Source organism: Hyperolius riggenbachi, chromosome 4 (genome assembly GCF_040937935.1).
Source record: "Hyperolius riggenbachi isolate aHypRig1 chromosome 4, aHypRig1.pri, whole genome shotgun sequence".
In the NCBI taxonomy this organism is placed as follows: Eukaryota; Metazoa; Chordata; class Amphibia; order Anura; family Hyperoliidae; genus Hyperolius; species Hyperolius riggenbachi.
The window spans coordinates 336,785,728-336,804,476 of record NC_090649.1 but is presented as its reverse complement, the minus strand read 5'-3'; the positions used below and the strand labels follow the sequence as shown (position 1 = coordinate 336,804,476).

Here is an 18,749-nt window from a genome sequence, read left to right as displayed (position 1 = left end):
GTAGCGTTTAATGCGAAATTACGACATGAACGAAACGCGAAATTTCGCGTTGAAAATTACGCTTACGGTATTTTCAATTACGATTTTAATGGCAATTTCGCTACGCTAATTTCGCATCGTAATCGCAAATTTCGCATGCGTAATTATAGTAATGCGAAATTACGAAAATTTCAGCTCAACTCTAGTTGTAGTATTTGTAAAGTTTCCAGAAATGTTCTTCTAAGCCATGAGAAGTGATTATATTAATTAGACCTCATACGCATTAATAGTCGCATACAAAAAATTAAGAAGAGAGGTCTATACTTGTCATCAGAGCAATCATTTGTTTTTGCTCTAAAATTAATAATCAGCATTAATATCAATAACTCTTGAAGGACAATTAATTACTGTAAAGTGCTCACGACTTGTAATTCATCCATCACCTTAATTACAAAAGGTGCACAGTGCTATTCTTAATTTAATGAAACACTCACAAGCAAGCCTCTTCAATGCCCCAGGACAGGCAACAAGATACACTAAAATTCTCCCATGACTCAATAGCTGGTGCTGAGAAGTCTTACAATAACCCCCTTGGCGTTATGATTCTTTCCGGATTTTAGGGTCTAAAAGTAGTGCATTTTTTTTTGCATGCTTTTATATCCTAAAACCTGGAAAAAAAATCATGCTGCTAGGGAGTTCTGCAGCAGCCCAGCACTCACCTCCCTGGCAACCACCACTGCAGTTCCCTCTGTCCTCCTGGTGGCGCTGTAACCGTATAGTGAGATTGCCGGCTGTCGTCATGAGGACAAACGGCGATCTCACCAGGGGGAAACAGAGCCTTGGAGGCGAGGAAAAAGAATGGCTGCTGACATCGGGATCCCATGAGAAATTAGTTAAAAGACCCACTGTGCACATTGCTCTGCATAGACCTCCCGCCGGCTACCACGAGATCAGCTCGAGAATACCACTCCTGGCATGTTTTTTCCACCCCGAGCTCAACTTGTAATTACCACTAAGGAGGTTAAGACAGAAACCGGTTGTTTGCAACCTTTTTCTTTTTCATGCAAATCTTTGGCATACCTGAAAATCAATGCACTGTTCAATGAGGTGGCTACCTGCTAACAACACTCCATACACAGATGCAGGTACATCATGTGTTTATTTTAAATATTTTTTACTCGGTTTAGGTTCCCTTTAAATCTAAGCAAGAATAAAAATGAAAAGGAAAAAAAAAAAAAGGTTTTCACCCAGTTGGATTTCACTTAGCAATTGCAATTTGACATATGCTCAGTTTGCTTGTGTATATAATAGCTTTTGATTGAATTGCTGTGTTTGTGTATGGTTTTGTTTGATTACAATGTTTTTATTTCATATCAGAAGCAAAGTGAAAATTGAAAAATTGCAACCTGCTTGCTAACATTTTATCTACGCTTTCTTGTCCACTATATTTCATACCCATTTCTGTTAATCATAGTTTTGTTGCAGCTAGAGATGGCCCGAACCTCCGATTTTAGGTTCGCGAACCGGGTTCGCTAACCTTCGCCAAACGTTCGATTTGCGTGAACTTTTGCAAACCGGAATAGACTTCAATGGGGAGGCGAACTTTGAAAACTAGAAACTTTTATGCTGGCCACAAAAGTGATGGAAAAGGTGTTTCAAGGGGTCTAACACCTGGAGGGGGGCATGGCGGAGTGGGATAGATGCCAAAAGTACCAGGGAAAAATCTGGATTTGACGCAAAGCAGCATATTAAGGACGGAAATCACATTAAATGCTAAATTGCAGGTCTAAAGTGCTTTAAAACATCTTGCATGTGTATACATTAATCAGGGAGTGTAGTTAGAGTACTGCTGCACACTGACACACCAAACTCACTGTGTAACTGACTGCCAGGTATAATACAATGTGCAGTCACAGATGCAGTGAAAGGTATGCAGTGAGTGCAAACAGCTGTTTGTGTAGTGATGGCCGTGCTGGACTGGTGCGCACCAATCGCCAGAGTGCAGGCCGTGGCGGTTTTCAAGCCCATATGGTCTGTGGTAGCTCAATGATAGAACAACAGTGACTGTCCAGCTGATGGAATTTGGTCTGTCCACAATGAAGGAACGACCTTATAATCTCGGGTGTGCCCCCCCCCGAGACACAGATATAGCCATCGGTCATTGCTTCAATGCGATACGCAAGCCCCTGACCGTGGCAAGGTAATGATCACGAAGGGGAATTAGCACATGTACATGCCTTTTGTTTTGTTGTTGAAGCTGCAGTGCAGCCAGAAAAATTAGGCAGGCATGTACACGCACCAGAAAAATTATTATAGCGGCCGCTGCTAGCAGCGTCCTTAAAAATTCAGGAATCCACCTGGAGTCCTGGACCCTGTTGGTGGCGGCGGAGAAGGCAGTCTAGCGGCCTGAGGGCAGAGATGCTGTGTGGGGAGCGACTTAGTCTTGGGGCAGGCAGTCGCATGGCATGCAGGCAGAGATGCTGTGTGTGGGGACTGACTTAGTCTTTGGGCGGGCAGTAGCCCTCCGGGATCCATGCCTCATTCATTTTGATAAAGGTGAGGTACTGAACACTTTTGTCACTCAGGCGACTTCTCTTCTCAGTGACAATGCCTCCAGCTGCGCTGAAGGTCCTTTCTGACAGGACGCTTGAGGCAGGGCAAGACAGAAGTTGGATGGCAAATTGTGACAGCTCTGGACACAGGTCAAGCCTGCGCACCCAGTAGTCCATCGGTTCATTGCTGCTCACAGTGTCTACATCCACACTTAGGGCCAGGTAGTCAGCCACCTGCCGGTCGAGGCGTTGGTGGAGGGTGGATCCGCAATGGCTATGGCGAGGCTTTGGATTAAAGAATGTCTGCATGTCCAACATCACCATGAGATCGCTGGAGCATCCTGTCCTTGCCTGCATGGACATGGGAGGAGGATTACTGGCAGTGATACCTTTATTCCGTTGTGCTGTGACATCACCGTTAAACGCATTGTAAAGCATAGTTGCCAGCTTGTTCTACATGTGCTGCATCCTTTCTGCTTTCTGGTGAGTTGGTAACAGGGCCGCCACTTTGTGCCTATACTGAGGGTCTAGTAGTGTGGCCACCCAGTACAGGTCATTCCCCTTGAGTTTTATTATACGGGGGTCCCTCAACAGGCTGGACAGCATGAAAGATGGCATCTGCACAAAGTTGGATGCAGATGTACTATCCATCTCCTCTTGCTCTTCCTCAGTGACGTCAGTTAAGTCCTCCTCCTCCCCCCAGCCACGAACAATACCACGGGAACGTCGAGCAGCACAAGCCCCCTGCGATGCCTGCTGCAGTTGTTCTTCTGCCGCTGCCTCCTCCTCCTCCAAAGAAACACCTTCCTCATCATCTGAGTCTGACTCCTCTTCCTCCTCCCCCCCCCCCCCCCCCGTGCTGCCACAGGTTTTGAGGAAACATCTGGTTCTGATGAAAATTGCTCCCACAACTGTTCCTCCCGTAACTGTTACTGTTCACGCTCCTCCACAGCTTGCTCCACCACTCTAAGCAAGGCACGCTCCAGGAAGTAAGCGTACGGGATCAAGTCGCTGATGGTGCCTTCACTGCGACTCACCAGGTTGGTCACCTCCTCAAACGGCCGCATGAGCCTGCATGCATTTCGCATGAGTGTCCAGTTGTTGGGCCAGAGCATCCCCATCTTCCCAGATTGTGTCCTTTTACTGTAATTGTACAGGTACTGGGTGACAGCATTATCCTGTTCTAGCAGGCGAGAGAACATGACCAGGGTAGAATTCCAGCGAGTCGGGCTATCACATATCAAGCATCTCACCAGCAAGTTGTTTCTCCACTGAATGTCCGCAAAGCTTGCCATGGCTGTGTAAGACTGCCTGAAATGCCCACACAACTTCCTGGCCTGCTTCAGGACGTCCTCTACGCCTGGGTACTTTGGCACAAATCTTTGAATGACTAGATTCAGCACATGTGCCATGCAGGGTACATGTGTCAGCTTTCCCAAATTCAAATCAGCAATGAGATTGCTGCCGTTGTCACACACCACGTTGCCGATCTCCAGCTGATGTGGGGTCAGCCACTGATCCAAGAGCAGCCAGAAGAGCTGGTCCAGTGTGACTCTCCGCTTTGAGGCAAGACATGTCTAAGATGACGTGACACCGTCGTACCTGGCATGCAGCATAGGCCCTGGGGAGATGGGGCTGTGTAGCTGGAGAGGAGATCACAGCACCAGTAGAGTTGAACTGCCACTCAGCCAAGGAGGAGGAGGAGGACGATAGCGAAGAGGATGTAGCAGGAGGAGTAGGAGGAGAAGGAGAGGAGGTGGCAGGAGGCCTGCCTGCAAGCCGTGGAGGTATCACAAGTTGGTCCGCTGCACAGCCACGTACTCCCTGCTTGCCATCGGTCACCAGGTTGACCCAATGGGCTGTGTAAGTAATGTACCTGCCCTGACCGTGCTTGGCAGACCAGGCATCCGTTGTCAGGTGGACTGGACCCTTGACCCAACGCTGTGTGCCAGAGATGACACCACTTGCCACTCAACTTCACGGTACAGTTTGGGTATCGCCTTTTTAGAGAAATAATTGCGGCCTGGTATCTTCCACTACGGTGTCCCAATGGCCACAAATTTACGGAAGGCCTCAGAGTCCACCAGCTTGTATGGTAACAGCTGGCGAGCTAACAGTTCTGCCAAGCCAGCTGTCAGACGCCGGGCAAGGGGGTGACTGGCAGAAATTGGCTTCTTCCGCTCAAAGATTTCCTTCATGGACACCTGGCTGCTGTGGGTAGTGTTGGGCGAACATCTAGATGTTCGGGTTCGGGCCGAACAGGCCGAACATGGCCGCGATGTTCGGGTGTTCGACCGAACTCTGAACATAATGGAAGTCAATGGGGACCCGAACTTTTGTGCTTTGTAAAGCCTCCTTACATGCTACATACCCCAAATTTACAGGGTATGTGCACCTTGGGAGTGGGTACAAGAGGAAAAATTTTTTAGCAAAAAGAGCTTATAGTTTTTGAGAAAATCGATTTTAAATTTCAAAGGGAAAACTGTCTTTTAAATGCGGGAAATGTCTGTTTTCTTTGCACAGGTAACATGCTTTTTGTCGGCATGCAGTCATAAATGTAATACATATAAGAGGTTCCAGGAAAAGGGAGCGGTAACGCTAACCCAGCAGCAGCACACGTGATGGAACAGGAGGAGGGTGGCGCAGGAGGAGAAGGCCACGCTTTGTGAGACACAACAACCCAGGCCTTGCATGAGGACAAGAAGCGTGCGGATAGCATGCTTTGTACCGCCATGCAGTCATAAATGTAATAAAGATAAGTGGTTCAATAAACAGGGACCACGCGGCAACGCTAACCCAGCAGCAGCAGACGTGATGGAACAGGAGGAGGCGCAGGAGGAGAAGGCCACGCTTTGTGAGACACAACAACCCAGGCCTTGCATGAGGACAAGAAGCGTGCGGATAGCATGCTTTGTACCGCCATGCAGTCATAAATGTAATAAAGATAAGTGGTTCAATAAACAGGGACCACGCGGCAACGCTAACCCAGCAGCAGCAGACGTGATGGAACAGGAGGAGGCACAGGAGGAGAAGGCCACGCTTTGTGAGACACAACAACCCAGGCCTTGCATGAGGACAAGAAGCGTGCGGATAGCATGCTTTGTACCGCCATGCAGTCATAAATGTAATAAAGATAAGTGGTTCAATAAACAGGGACCACGCGGCAACGCTAACCCAGCAGCAGCAGACGTGATGGAACAGGAGGAGGCGCAGGAGGAGAAGGCCACGCTTTGTGAGACACAACAACCCAGGCCTTGCATGAGGACAAGAAGCGTGCGGATAGCATGCTTTGTACCGCCATGCAGTCATAAATGTAATAAAGATAAGTGGTTCAATAAACAGGGACCACGCGGCAACGCTAACCCAGCAGCAGCAGACGTGATGGAACAGGAGGAGGCGCAGGAGGAGAAGGCCACGCTTTGTGAGACACAACAACCCAGGCCTTGCATGAGGTACCGCCATGCAGTCATAAATGTAATAAAGATAAGTGGTTCAATAAACAGGGACCACGCGGCAACGCTAACCCAGCAGCAGCAGACGTGATGGAACAGGAGGAGGCGCAGGAGGAGAAGGCCACGCTTTATGAGACACAACAACCCAGGCCTTGCATGAGGACAAGAAGCGTGCGGATAGCATGCTTTGTACCGCCATGCAGTCATAAATGTAATAAAGATAAGAGGTTCCATAAACAGGGACCGGCAACGCTAACCCAGCAGCAGCAGCAGCACACGTGATGGAACAGGAGCAGGCGCAGGAGGAGAAGGCCATGCTTTTTGAGACACAACAACCCAGGCCTTGCATGAGGACAAAAAGCGTGCGGATAGCATGCTTTGTACCGCCATGCAGTCATAAATGTAATAAAGATAAGTGGTTCAATAAACAGGGACCACGCGGCAACGCTAACCCAGCAGCAGCAGACGTGATGGAACAGGAGGAGACGCAGGAGGAGAAGGCCATGCTTTTTGAGACACAACAACCCAGGCCTTGCATGAGGACAAAAAGCGTGCAGATATAGCAGCAATGCTTTTTGCCGCCATGCAGTCATAAATGTAATACAGATGAGAGGTTCAATAAACAGGGACCGGAAACGCTACACCATCCCAGATGTTCATTGGTCATGTTACTTGGTTGGGGTCCTGGAGTGTTGCGTAGTCATTTCCAATCCAGGATTGATTAATTTTAATTTGAGTCAGACGGTCTGCATTTTCTGTGGAGAGGCGGATACGCCGATCTGTGACGATGCCTCCGGCAGCACTGAAACAGCGTTCCGACATAACGCTGGCTGCCGGGCAAGCCAGCACCTCTATTGCGTACATTGCCAGTTCGTGCCAGGTGTCTAGCTTCGATACCCAATAGTTGAAGGGTGCAGATGGATTGTTCGACACAGCTACGTCATCTGACATGTAGTCCTTGACCATCTTCTCCAGGCGATCGGTGTTGGAGGTGGATCTGCACGCTTGCTGTTCAGTGGGCTGCTGCTGCATGGGTGTCAGAAAATTTTCCCACTCCAAGGACACTGCCGATACCATTCCCTTTTGGGCACTAGCTGCGGCTTGCGATGTTTGCTGCCCTCCTGGTCGTCCTGGGTTTGCGGAAGTCAGTCTGTCGGCGTACAACTGGCTAGAGGAGGGGGAGGATGTCAATCTCCTCTCTAAAGTCTCCACAAGGGCCTGCTGGTATTCTTCCATTTTGACCTGTCTGACTCTTTCTTCAAGCAGTTTCGGAACATTGTGTTTGTACAGTGGATCCAGAAGGGTATAAACCCAGTAATTGGTGTTGTCCAGAATGCGCACAATGCGTGGGTCGCGTTCAATGCAGTCTAGCATGAATTGAGCCATGTGTGCCAGAGCCCTACCAGAATCCTCATCATCCTCTTGTGAGCGTTGTGATAGTTGTTGTGATGCATCATAGTCGTCACCTTCCTCCTGGTCTGCTTCTGCTGACCATTCGCGCTGAATTGTGGAAGTCCAACGTGCACCGCTCTGGCCCTCGTCAGTGGTGGCATGAAATTCCTGCTCCAACTCCAGCTGTTCCTCCTCCTCTTCTTCGTCATAGCTGCTGGGGCCAGCGTTCCCTGAGGCGGATGGCCTGATGTTGGTACCATCACGCTGATCGTTTTCTCCTTCAGATTCCCCCAGTTGCATCATGACAGCTGTTTCCTTGATTTTCAACATTGACCTCTTCAGTAAACACAGCAGTGGTATGGTAATGCTGACTGAAGAGTTGTCACTGCTCACAAGCAACGTGGATTGCTCAAAATTTTGGAGGACTTGGCAGAGGTCCAACATGTTGGCCCAATCGGATCCACAGAAGCTTGGCAGCTGTCCGGATGCCCCTCGGTACTGCGCCGTCATGTACTGGACCACTGCACTATTCTGCTCACAAAAGCGTGCTAGCATGTGCAGCGTAGAATTCCAGCGCGTAGGGACATCACACAGCAAGCGATGGTGGGGGAGATTGAAGCGCTCCTGCATCTTGACGAGTGCCCCCGAAGCAGTACTGGAATTTCTACAATGTTTGGCCACTCGACGCACCTTCAACAGAAGATCGGCCACGCCTGGGTATGTCCTCAGGAACCGCTGAACTACTAGGTTCATCACGTGCGCCAGGCAAGGAATGTGTGTCAGCTTAGCCAACCTTAAAGCGCGAATGAGATTACTCCCATTATCACACACAACCATGCCCGGTTTCAGGTCCAGCGGTGCCAGCCACAAATCCGTCTGTTCCTTTATTCCCTTCCAAATTTCCTCCCCTGTGTGCTGCTTATCCCCAAGGCAGATCAGCTTCAGCAACGCTTGCTGACGCATGCCAACAGCTGTGCTGCACTGCTTCCACGATCCTACTGCTGGGTTAGCGTTTCCGGATGAGGTACAGCTTTGAGATGCGTTGGAGGAGAAGGAGTCAGAGAGGTAGGTGCTGCTGTTGTTATCCAGTGGGAGGGACGGCGGTGCAGCTGTTTGCAGGTGAGGAATCGCTGCCAGGCTCCACAAGGTTCACCCAGTGCGCGGTAAGGGAGATGTATCGACCCTGTCCGAACGCACTCGTCCAAGTGTCAGTGGTGAGGTGAACCTTGCAGGCAACAGCATTCTTCAAGCTTCGGGTTATTTTGCTGACCACGTGCTCATGCAACTCAGGCACTGCAGAGCGCGCAAAGTGGTAGCGGCTGGGAACCACGTAACGTGGGATGGCCACTGACATCATGCCCTTGAAGCTGTTTGTCTCCACCACTCGATATGGCAGCATTTCGCAGGCCAGAAGCTTGGCTATGCTGGCTGTTACTGCCACGGCCCGGGGGTCATTTGCTGGCAATTTCCTCTTGAGCTCAAACATCTCCGACACAGACAACTGAACCGTAGCGCTGCACACGGAAGGGCTGTTGGTTGTTGTGTTTGATGAACACTGGGAGACCTCAAGAGCACTACTCCGGAAAGTGACAGTGTCAGCGTCGTCTGATGTTTGTGAATGTTGTGAACCACGCAATGGCTGGGCTACTGCTGCTGCTGAGGCGGGTCTGGTGGTGAGTCTGGTGAACCCAAGGGAGGCAGTGTTGCTGGTACCCTGTCCTGCCGCGTTTGCCCACAGAGTGGGATGTTTGGATAGCATGTGGCGGCTCATGCTGGTGGTGGAGAGGTTGTTAATACTTTTCCCCCTGCTCAGGCGGGTCTTGCACACCTTGCAAATCGCCATGGTAACATCCTCAGTGCAGTCTTCAAAGAAAGCCCAGACTTTGGAGCACCTGCCTCCTTGCTGGCGATTTCTGTTTGCTCCTCTTTTGCCTCTCACTTGAACTTCCACGCTTGTGGTGCCTGAAATTGCGCGCCGCCTACCTTGTGGCACAAGGCGAACTCGTGCAGCAGTGGGTTCTTCAACAGACTCATCTGTGCTGCTGCTACGACGGCGATGTTCTCGTTCACAAACAAAATCTGGGTCTATGTCCACATTGTCCATACCCTCCTCTTCCATCTCCTCAAACTCGTCATATGTCATTGTGGGGGGCCGCCGCCGTGGAGTAGAGCTCCCCAGAACAACCTCTGCGCAGCTCACTCCAACGTCGTCTTCCAGATCTTGTCGGCCGACCTCCTGCAATTGCAACCCCTCCTGCCCAACTTGCTCTGGGATTTGGGTTTCCGAGTCCTCCTCGAACTCGCCTTGTATTTCAGTGCGCGGTGCATTTCCCACAGTTAATGGTTGTGAATCCGGGCACAACATTTCTGGCTGTTCCTCCATTGACCTTTGAAAGGTGGAAGTTTGTTGGGCTGGGAATAGCTCCTGCGAATACCCCATTGTGTCCTGAGGTAATTCATCGGACTGGTTATCTGGCAGTTGTGTGCGTGGTGTCGCTGCCGGTTGTGTCAGCTTTGTGCCCACTGGCTCCTTGTAACTGGCTGAGGACTCGGACCTCGTGCGTGATGTGCTGGTGCTGCTTAACCCACTGCTGGACGCTTGAGAGGTCATCCAAGTAATTATCTGGTCCTGTTCTTTTGGATTTGTGAGGGTTGTTGTCCTGGACAACATGGGCGGTATTGAGTGGGTTTTCTTGGGTGCTCCCCTGTGGCCTGTACGTGAACCGTCAGGGGAAACACCTCTTCCCTTGCCCCTTCCTCTTTCACCGGATTTCTTCCTCATTTCACTTATCCTTACAGTACACGCTGACTGGCAGCAGTACAGTGGCAGTACAGAAATGCTATACAGTACCACTATTCCCAGCAGCGACACAGAGCACAATGCTATACAGTGGCGGGTGAGCGGTGTACTACTGTTCCCAGGCCCAGCAGACACAAAGTGGAAGTAAACACAATGCTATATAGTCTGGCTGAGCGGTGTACACAGAGTGGCAGTACACACAATGCTATATAGTCTGGCTGAGCGGTGTACACAGAGTGGCAGTACACACAATGCTATATAGTCTGGCTGAGCGGTGTACACAGAGTGGCAGTACACACAATGCTATATAGTCTGGCTGAGCGGTGTACACAGAGTGGCAGTACACACAATGCTATATAGTCTGGCTGAGCGGTGTACACAGAGTGGCAGTACACACAATGATATATAGTCTGGCTGAGCCGTGTACACAGAGTGGCAGTACACACAATGCTATATAGTCTGGCTGAGCCGTGTACACAGAGTGTCAGTAAACAATGCTATATATAGCGTGGCTGAGCGAGGTACACAGTGGCAGTACACACAATGCTATATAGTCAGGCTGAGCCGTGTACACAGAGTGTTAGTAAACAATGGTATATAGTCTGGCTGAGCGGTGTACACAGAGTGTCAGTAAACAATGGTATATAGTCTGGCTGAGCGGTGTACACAGAGTGGCAGTAAACACAATGCTATATATAGCGTGGCTGAGCGAGGTGCACAGTGGCAGTACACACAATGCTATATAGTCAGGCTAAGCGGTGTACACAGAGTGTCAGAAAACACAATGCTATATAAAGCGTGGCTGAGCCAGGTGCACAGTGGCAGTACACACAATGCTATATAGTCAGGCTGAGCCGTGTACACAGAGTGTCAGTAAACAATGGTATATAGTCTGGCTGAGCGGTGTACACAGAGTGTCAGTAAACAATGGTATATAGTCTGGCTGAGCGGTGTACACAGAGTGGCAGTAAACACAATGCTATATATAGCGTGGCTGAGCGAGGTGCACAGTGGCAGTACACACAATGCTATATAGTCAGGCTAAGCCGTGTACACAGAGTGTCAGAAAACACAATGCTATATATAGCGTGGCTGAGCGAGGTGCACAGTGGCAGTACACACAATGCTATATAGTCAGGCTAAGCCGTGTACACAGAGTGTCAGAAAACACAATGCTATATATAGCGTGGCTGAGCGAGGTGCACAGTGGCAGTACACACAATGCTATATAGCCAGGCTAAGCCGTGTACACAGAGTGTCAGAAAACACAATGCTATATATAGCGTGGCTGAGCGAGGTACACAGTGGCAGTAAACAATGCTATATATATAGTGTGGCTGAGCGAGCGGTGTACTACTGTTCCCAGCAGCGACACACAATGACTGGGGGGGACCCTGGCTAGCGTGGCTGGAGAGCGAACTACCCTGCCTGCCTACCCAAAGCTAAACCCACAGAGAAATGGCGGAGATATGACGTGGTTCGGGTATTTATTTACCCGAACCACGTGACCGTTCGGCCAATCAGAGCGCGTTCGGGCCCGAACCACGTGACCCGTTCGGCCAATCACAGCGCTAGCCGAACGTTCAGGGAACGTTCGGCCATGCGCTCTTAGTTCGGCCATGTGGCCGAACGGTTTGGCCGAGCACCGTCAGGTGTTCGGCCGAACTCGAACATCACCCGAACAGGGTGATGTTCTGCAGAACCCGAACAGTGGCGAACACTGTTCGCCCAACACTAGCTGTGGGCAGAGGAGCAGGAACCGTTTAAGGGCAGAGGCGGAGTGGAGGAAGGTGGCTGTGAAGATGCAAGGGAGAAAGCGGCTGAAGATGCTGAACCTGAAGGAGGAAGAGGAGAAGGAGGGTGGCTTTGCTTTTGTGTGCTGCTTTTGCTCAGGTTCTCTTCCCATTTCAGTTTGTGCCTTTTCTGCAGGTGCCTTCGTAAGGCCGTTGTCCCTACGTGGGTGTTGGCCTTTCCACGGCTCAATTTTTGGAGGCAGAGAGAACAGATGGCATTGCTCTGATCTATGGATGACACACTAAAACATTTCCAAACCGCTGAGCCCTCCTGGGGTGATGGTACTATGGTGGCATCAGCAGCTGACGTTGCAGGGCATGTTGGCTGGTGCTGGACACAGCCACCAGCTGTTTCTGACGACGAGCTCCCCCTACTTCTTTCAGCAACTCGTCTCCTCCTACTCCTCTCTGGCTCCCCCTCTGAACTGTCCCCTTCGTCATCTTGTCTCTTAGGATCCCACGTGGTATCCGTATCATCGTCATCATCATAATTATCCTGCCCAGCTTCGCTTGCCTCAGACACCTCCAAAACTGCACCAACAGCAGGTACTTCATCATCCTCATCCTCACACGTTACATCCATAGTATCCCCGCCTAACTCAAACATATGAGGTGGTGTAACTTGCTTAGCACCTTCATCTGGTTGTAACAATAATGGCTCTGAATCAGTCAATTCCCCACCAATTAACTCCTGCGAAGTGTCAAATGCAGCGGCTGTGGTGCTTGTTGTAGGTGTTCTGTGTTATATAGTCAACCACGTCCTGACAATCTTGGGAGTTGATGGGGCATGCCTTTTTCTGAGCACTATACTTTGGGCCAGGGCCGCACGAAATCACATCGCGAAATCACAATGCGACCTCACACAGACCTGCCTCTATCTGTTTTGTCCATATCGGGGGGAGGGGGGGATGAAGTGAAAGGTATGCGCTGACTTGACTAATACAATGTGCAGTCACACAGGTGCAGTTAACAGGTATGCACGGAGTGGTATATCACACTGCATGCGCTCACGTAGGCGGGTGGGTGCACTGTGAACAACAGGTAGGTATATGCAGTGGGTATTACAATGTGCACCTGTCACACACAGACAGGTACTGAACAGGCACAGTGACACTGCGTGCGCTCACGTAGGTTGGTGGGTGCACAGTGAACAACAGGTAGGTATATGCAGTGGGTATTACAATGTGCACCTGTCACACACAGACAGGTAGCGGACAGGAACAGTGACACTGCGTGCGCTCACGTAGTTGGGTGGGTGCACAGTGAACAACAGGTAGGCATATGCAGTGGGTATTACAATGTGCACCTGTCACACACAGACAGGTGCCGGACAGGCACAGTGACACTGCATGTGCTCATGTAGGTGGGTGGGTGCACTGTGAACAACAGGTAGATAGGTATATGCAGTGATGGGTATTACAATGTGCACCTGGCACACACAGGTAGTCACTGAATGTGCTGGGCCTGGCAGTGGCAAACACAGTAGAAATTACCAAGGCTGTCTATGCAACACAAGTGTCAGTGGGACACACACACACACACAAAAAATAGATCACAAGAATAAGATTAGCTCTCAAAAGAGCTGTTGAGGGGTGCTTTTTTTAGCAATAAGAATCAGCAAGGAGCAAGTTAGGAAGCCTACAAGAGCCTAACTAATCTTTCCCTATGAGAGTCTGCAGCAGCTTTGCCTTCTCTAATTACTGCAGGCACACGAGTGAGTGAAAAGCCTGACGCTGCCTACCTTTTATAAGGGGGGAGGGCCTCCAGGAGGGAGTGTAGCCTGATTGGCTACAATGTGCCTGCTGACTGTGATGTAGAGGGTCAAAGTTAACCCTCATGATGCACTATGGGGGTGAATCAAACTTCCGGTAAAGTTTGCGGTTCTCCGCGATCGCCAACCCCGGAAGTTCGCCGGGAACCGTTCGCCGGTGAACTGTTCGGGCCATCTCTAGTTGCAGCCTTTATGTTAGTGGGAAATTAAGTGAACTCAAGCTAAGAGGAGTTTTGTAACTACTCCTCATTGGCTCCTTCACACCCATGCACCTTCAGAGATAGGCATGTATAGATAATTTTGTGTGTAGACATTGTTATAACCACTTCAGCCCGCAGGTGTTTTCACCTTCAGGACGAAGGCAATTTTCCCCTGTCAGCGCTCCTCCCATTCATCCGCCAATAACTTTATTACTACTCATCACACGTAAATGATCTATACCTTGTTTTTTTTTGCCACCAATTAGGCTTTCTTTGGGTGGTACATTTTGCTAAGAATTTTTTTACTCTAAATTTATTTAACAGGAATAATAACAAAAAAAATGGAAAAATAATCATTATTTCTCAGGTTTAAGCCATTATAGTTTTAAAATAAAACGTTCTACTGTGGATAAAATCCATACATTTTATTTGCCCATTTGTCCCGGTTATTGCAACATTGAAAATATTTCCCTAGTACAATGTATGGCGCAGATATTTTATTTAGAAATAAAGGTGCATTTTTTCAGTTTTGTATCCATTACTAATTACAAGCCCATATGGGCTCAAGGTAATACAGTGTAGTAATATACCTTCACAACATACATGTTTAAAAAGTTTAGTCCCTAAGGTAACTATTTATGTATTTTTTTGTACACTGTAATTTTTTTATTTATTTTTTTTAAACGTGTTTTTATGTTTTTAGTTAATGGGCAGGGTGGGGAGTAAATCAGTTTTTATTTATTGTGAATTTTGTTTTTTTTTTCTTTTTAATTCTTGTTGGCCATTCCGTCTTGGTCTCTTTAATTCATTACAGTGGTTTTCTTATTGCCTGCAACTAGGCTAAGTTAACATAATACAACAAGCAGGAAAATTGTAAGCATCATGTGGTTCATACAATTTACATAAAATGTAACACTTTTGGCAAATCTAACTTACACCTTACATTTGAAAAATTGATATATATGTTAGATACAGTATATTGGTCCCAATCCAATTTACTTTTTCTCCTAAGTTTTCTCCTAGGAGATACTGTAATTGTTCATCTTCTGTTTAAAATAACTTTTCAGCACTTTGCAATTGAAGAATTAACAAAAAGTAGATGAGAAAGTACTGTCAAAATTATTCTGAGTATTTTCTTGCTTGCTGGTGGATTAAAAGGCAGTTTATTGATAAGATGTGAAAATATCACCTAGAAGAAAACTAGGGAGAAAAGTTGAATTAAATTGGGTCCATTGAGCATTACATTTTTTAGATTATTCTCTATAAATAGGCGCATTTATTAAGTGCTGTAATTATTATTATTATTAATATTTTTTTTTTCGTTGCCTTCTGAAGTTCTAATTTTAATTAAAAGCAATTATTTGCATAGAATTTGTGTCCACCTTTATAATATGGAATATCCACACGGCAGTGGGCAGAAATCTTTTGAAAACTTTGTATGGTAACTGTTTAAACCTTTTAAAATAAGTGGGGCAAAAGTAACATACTTTACTTGTTTGATTTATGCAGGATGTTCCTCCAGAAAACTATGGAAACAGGTCCCAACCTCCTCCAGTGACTCCTGGAAAGGCCACCCTTGAAGACTTGAATGTAATACCACAAGAGAGGCCATCAAGTTTACCAGTAAGTTGTTTTGCACTTAGAACTTGCATTTTCATTGTTATTTTTGCAGATCTGGTGATTAGTATAAATGTTATAAAAGGCATATTTTACAGCCCTAGCTCTGATCTTTTTTAATGCATATGATTATATATTTGGATTAATTTACACCTGCACTTTTGGCAATACATGTATTTAAAACACCTGTCTGCTGCATTGTGTAGCACCTTGCTGCCAGAAGAGTTGGAGTTGCTTCCTTGACCAAGTCCACCTCCTACATTTACTGTTGGGAGATTAACTCGTTTTGGCCAGCTTTGCAGGTCTTGCTGCTCAGAATGAAATATAGCATTATATTTCCTGACATGTTACCTTGCGTTGTTTATAAAAGCCATGTGAAAGTCTCATCACCCTACCCACCTGCAATACGGGACTATTTCTTACTGTTCTTTTAATGAACCCTTTTGTAAAGACACTAGGAAGGGCTTGGGTGGGTGTGTGGGATGGGGAGAGGGGTTGGAGAAGGAGAGTGAGCTGCAGTTTCAGTGGTGGCCAAAAAGAGTTAAACTCTAGCTGGTGCTCCTTTCCAGCTCCTCCCTGACTAACTCTTACATGGATGATAGCAAACTGTCCCGTAAAATAGCACTGTTACAGCAGGGGTGTTGAACTCCATTCCACAAAGGGCTATATCTGTGCCAGTGTTTAGGTTGGACTAAAAATGGAGAAACGTGTTCTACTTGATTAAAAAAAACAGACAAGTTGGCCAGTCTAGCTATAGTTATTTAGTTATTTTTCTTGGTGGATGGTGCTGAATATTTGCATGCCACTGCAATGGCATCAATAGGGCACAATATATTTACTTTATTAAGTATACAAATATGTGTGTGTGTGTGTGTGTGTGTGTGTGTGTGTGTGTGTGTGTGTGTGTGTGTGTGTGTGTGTGTGTGTGTGTGTGTGTGTGTGTGTGTGTGTGTGTGTGTGTGTGTGTGTGTGTGTGTGTGTGTGTGTGTGTTCTTTATAGAGTCGCATGTTAATTCAGGGTAATTTATGTCTACGTTTAGTTGTAGTCCATATGCGAAATGTACTTGGGCAGCTGAGTCTCTTGTCTGGGATTCAGGGTTAGTTTTCTTTGTCCTATTTAGTGCCAATCCTATCTCCATCATGCCAATCATTATGCATGGAAGGAGAACATTTATGGAATTTCAGAACCATGCAAAAGGCAACCAACTTTATTAACTTATTTTTTATTTTTTATTTATTTATTTATTTATTTGTTGTATTTATAAAGTGCCAACATATTATGCAGCGCTGAACTTTCCAAGTTTGACCTGGCCAGTGGCCAGTAGATTTCTGTATGCTGAAAACGTGTTCTTACTTATATTAATGGTTTGCGTGCCATTATTTTCTCATTCTGACCCCATTCTTCAGCATTGTGTTCTAAAAATGAAAACTGCATGAACAATGTTGTTTTTCTTTGTTTGGGTCAAGAAATTTTAGCTAAAAATTGTTACTGTGTGAAAGATTATTGACTCACCAAGCCTTCAATTTCCAGTGAATAGAACTCCCTCCCTGCAGCTTTGGGAACATGTTGTGCATGCATTCTATTTTAGAGCAAACTGTAATTTAAAGCCGAGACAGTTAGATGCCCCACTGAACTTTGTTTAAGCCTGAAATAAAGGGAAAAAGCTAAAAGCCAGAATGAAGTGGCTATGTTTTCCTAAAATGCTTACCTCCATCATTTCAAGTGAGCATTCTGGAAAACTGGCATTACAATACACAGGATTGCTATTTTTATTATTATTGTTGATGTTTAAACCCTTTAGCTGTTGATTGCACTTCATGTGTTTCCTACTTTGCGTTGTAATTAGACATTTTTATTTCTGAATCGCTGAACATGAAGGAACTTTACATCCTTCTAATAAAGACACATATGCTAAACGACAGTGGTATGTAGTGACTTCCATACATTGGATAGATCAATGACTAATAATTATTTTGAAGTAATGTCCATCATATACCTCACATATAATATAAATCTGGAAGCGATACATGCATCAAGTAAGGCAGAGTCTTAAAAAAGAAAACTAGTTATTGTCTATTAATGAATATGGATGAATTTTCTCTTTCTTCCCTTCAAGATCATATAGGACTGAGAGTATAAATTTAAATATATCAGCATATTTAACCCAGTGGACAAAAGTTCATGATGACTGTGCAGTTGAGCCATACAAGTTTGATTACAGTTTATGGGATTGCCCATACACACATTATGTAGATCCATTACCATTTACAGTGTGCGCATTTGCTTCTTTTCTGCAGCCCTATTTTAGCTGTTAGCTTGGCAAAGCAATCAGTCAAATGATTATTTGCACCTATTGTCACTGTCAAATTGCATGAGGAGCGAGTAGTGGATGCCTACCCTAGAACAACTATCCATCAATACAGGAGACTTTACTCTTTTTCCTGATTGTCAGCATGCAGAGGTAGTAATGTTCACTGGTGTTAAAGATGGGCTGTCAGCCGTACTATACCCTGCAACTTCCTTTGTGCGGCAGATGTAACAAATAAGAGCCAGGGAAACTGGGATATGATCTTTTATGGAGAATGAAAGTAAGAGTGATTTTTAACTTTTGGATTGCCTGATTAGCATCCTTATTACTTGTTTATCAGACAAAAATAAATAATTGATTTTATGCTTGACAGTTACACTTTAAAGAGGCAGTACAGCAAAACGTTGGCTACTGGGATAACCTCTTAGCATGTTTCTAATAGTAAGAGACACACATGTTAGGTAGTTTATCTGGTTACAAATGCTGGCAGGATAGGATAATTTATAGTACCTCTTAAAGATGCTAAGAGGTTATCCCAGTAGCCAAAACTTTGCTGTTCTGCCCCTTTAAGAGAAATTGGTCAACATTGTTAGCACAGGATTTTGTGTACAGTGAGGAAATATATACAGTAATAGTTGGCATCTGTTCAGCTCTGAGATTAAATTACAAAGTAGTGTTCCTATACTATCAAATTGCCATTATAAAATTACAAGATATTGCTTTTTTATATTTAACAATATTTTACACAAGAATACCATGTGAAATGTCCTGCCTAAAAGGCTGACAATCAAGTGAAGAACAAATTGCAATTGTACCAGGTCTTCCTGACCAATTCTTTGTAATCACAGGGGTAAGTCAAAACTCTGCCTATCTCTGGAAAAATG

At 46.4% G+C, this 18,749-nt stretch overlaps 1 protein-coding gene across 4 annotated transcripts in view; it reads left to right on the top strand.

Annotated features, from left to right (window-relative positions):
- Positions 1-18,749, top strand: part of ARID1B (AT-rich interaction domain 1B) — a 703,333-nt gene that overhangs the window by 231,179 nt on the left and 453,405 nt on the right. For all 4 annotated transcript variants that reach the window (XM_068231874.1, XM_068231873.1, XM_068231875.1 and 1 more), the window contains one exon: positions 15,449-15,562. In XM_068231874.1, coding sequence (XP_068087975.1) covers positions 15,449-15,562 — 114 coding nt within the window. The remainder of the gene's footprint in view (positions 1-15,448; positions 15,563-18,749) is intronic.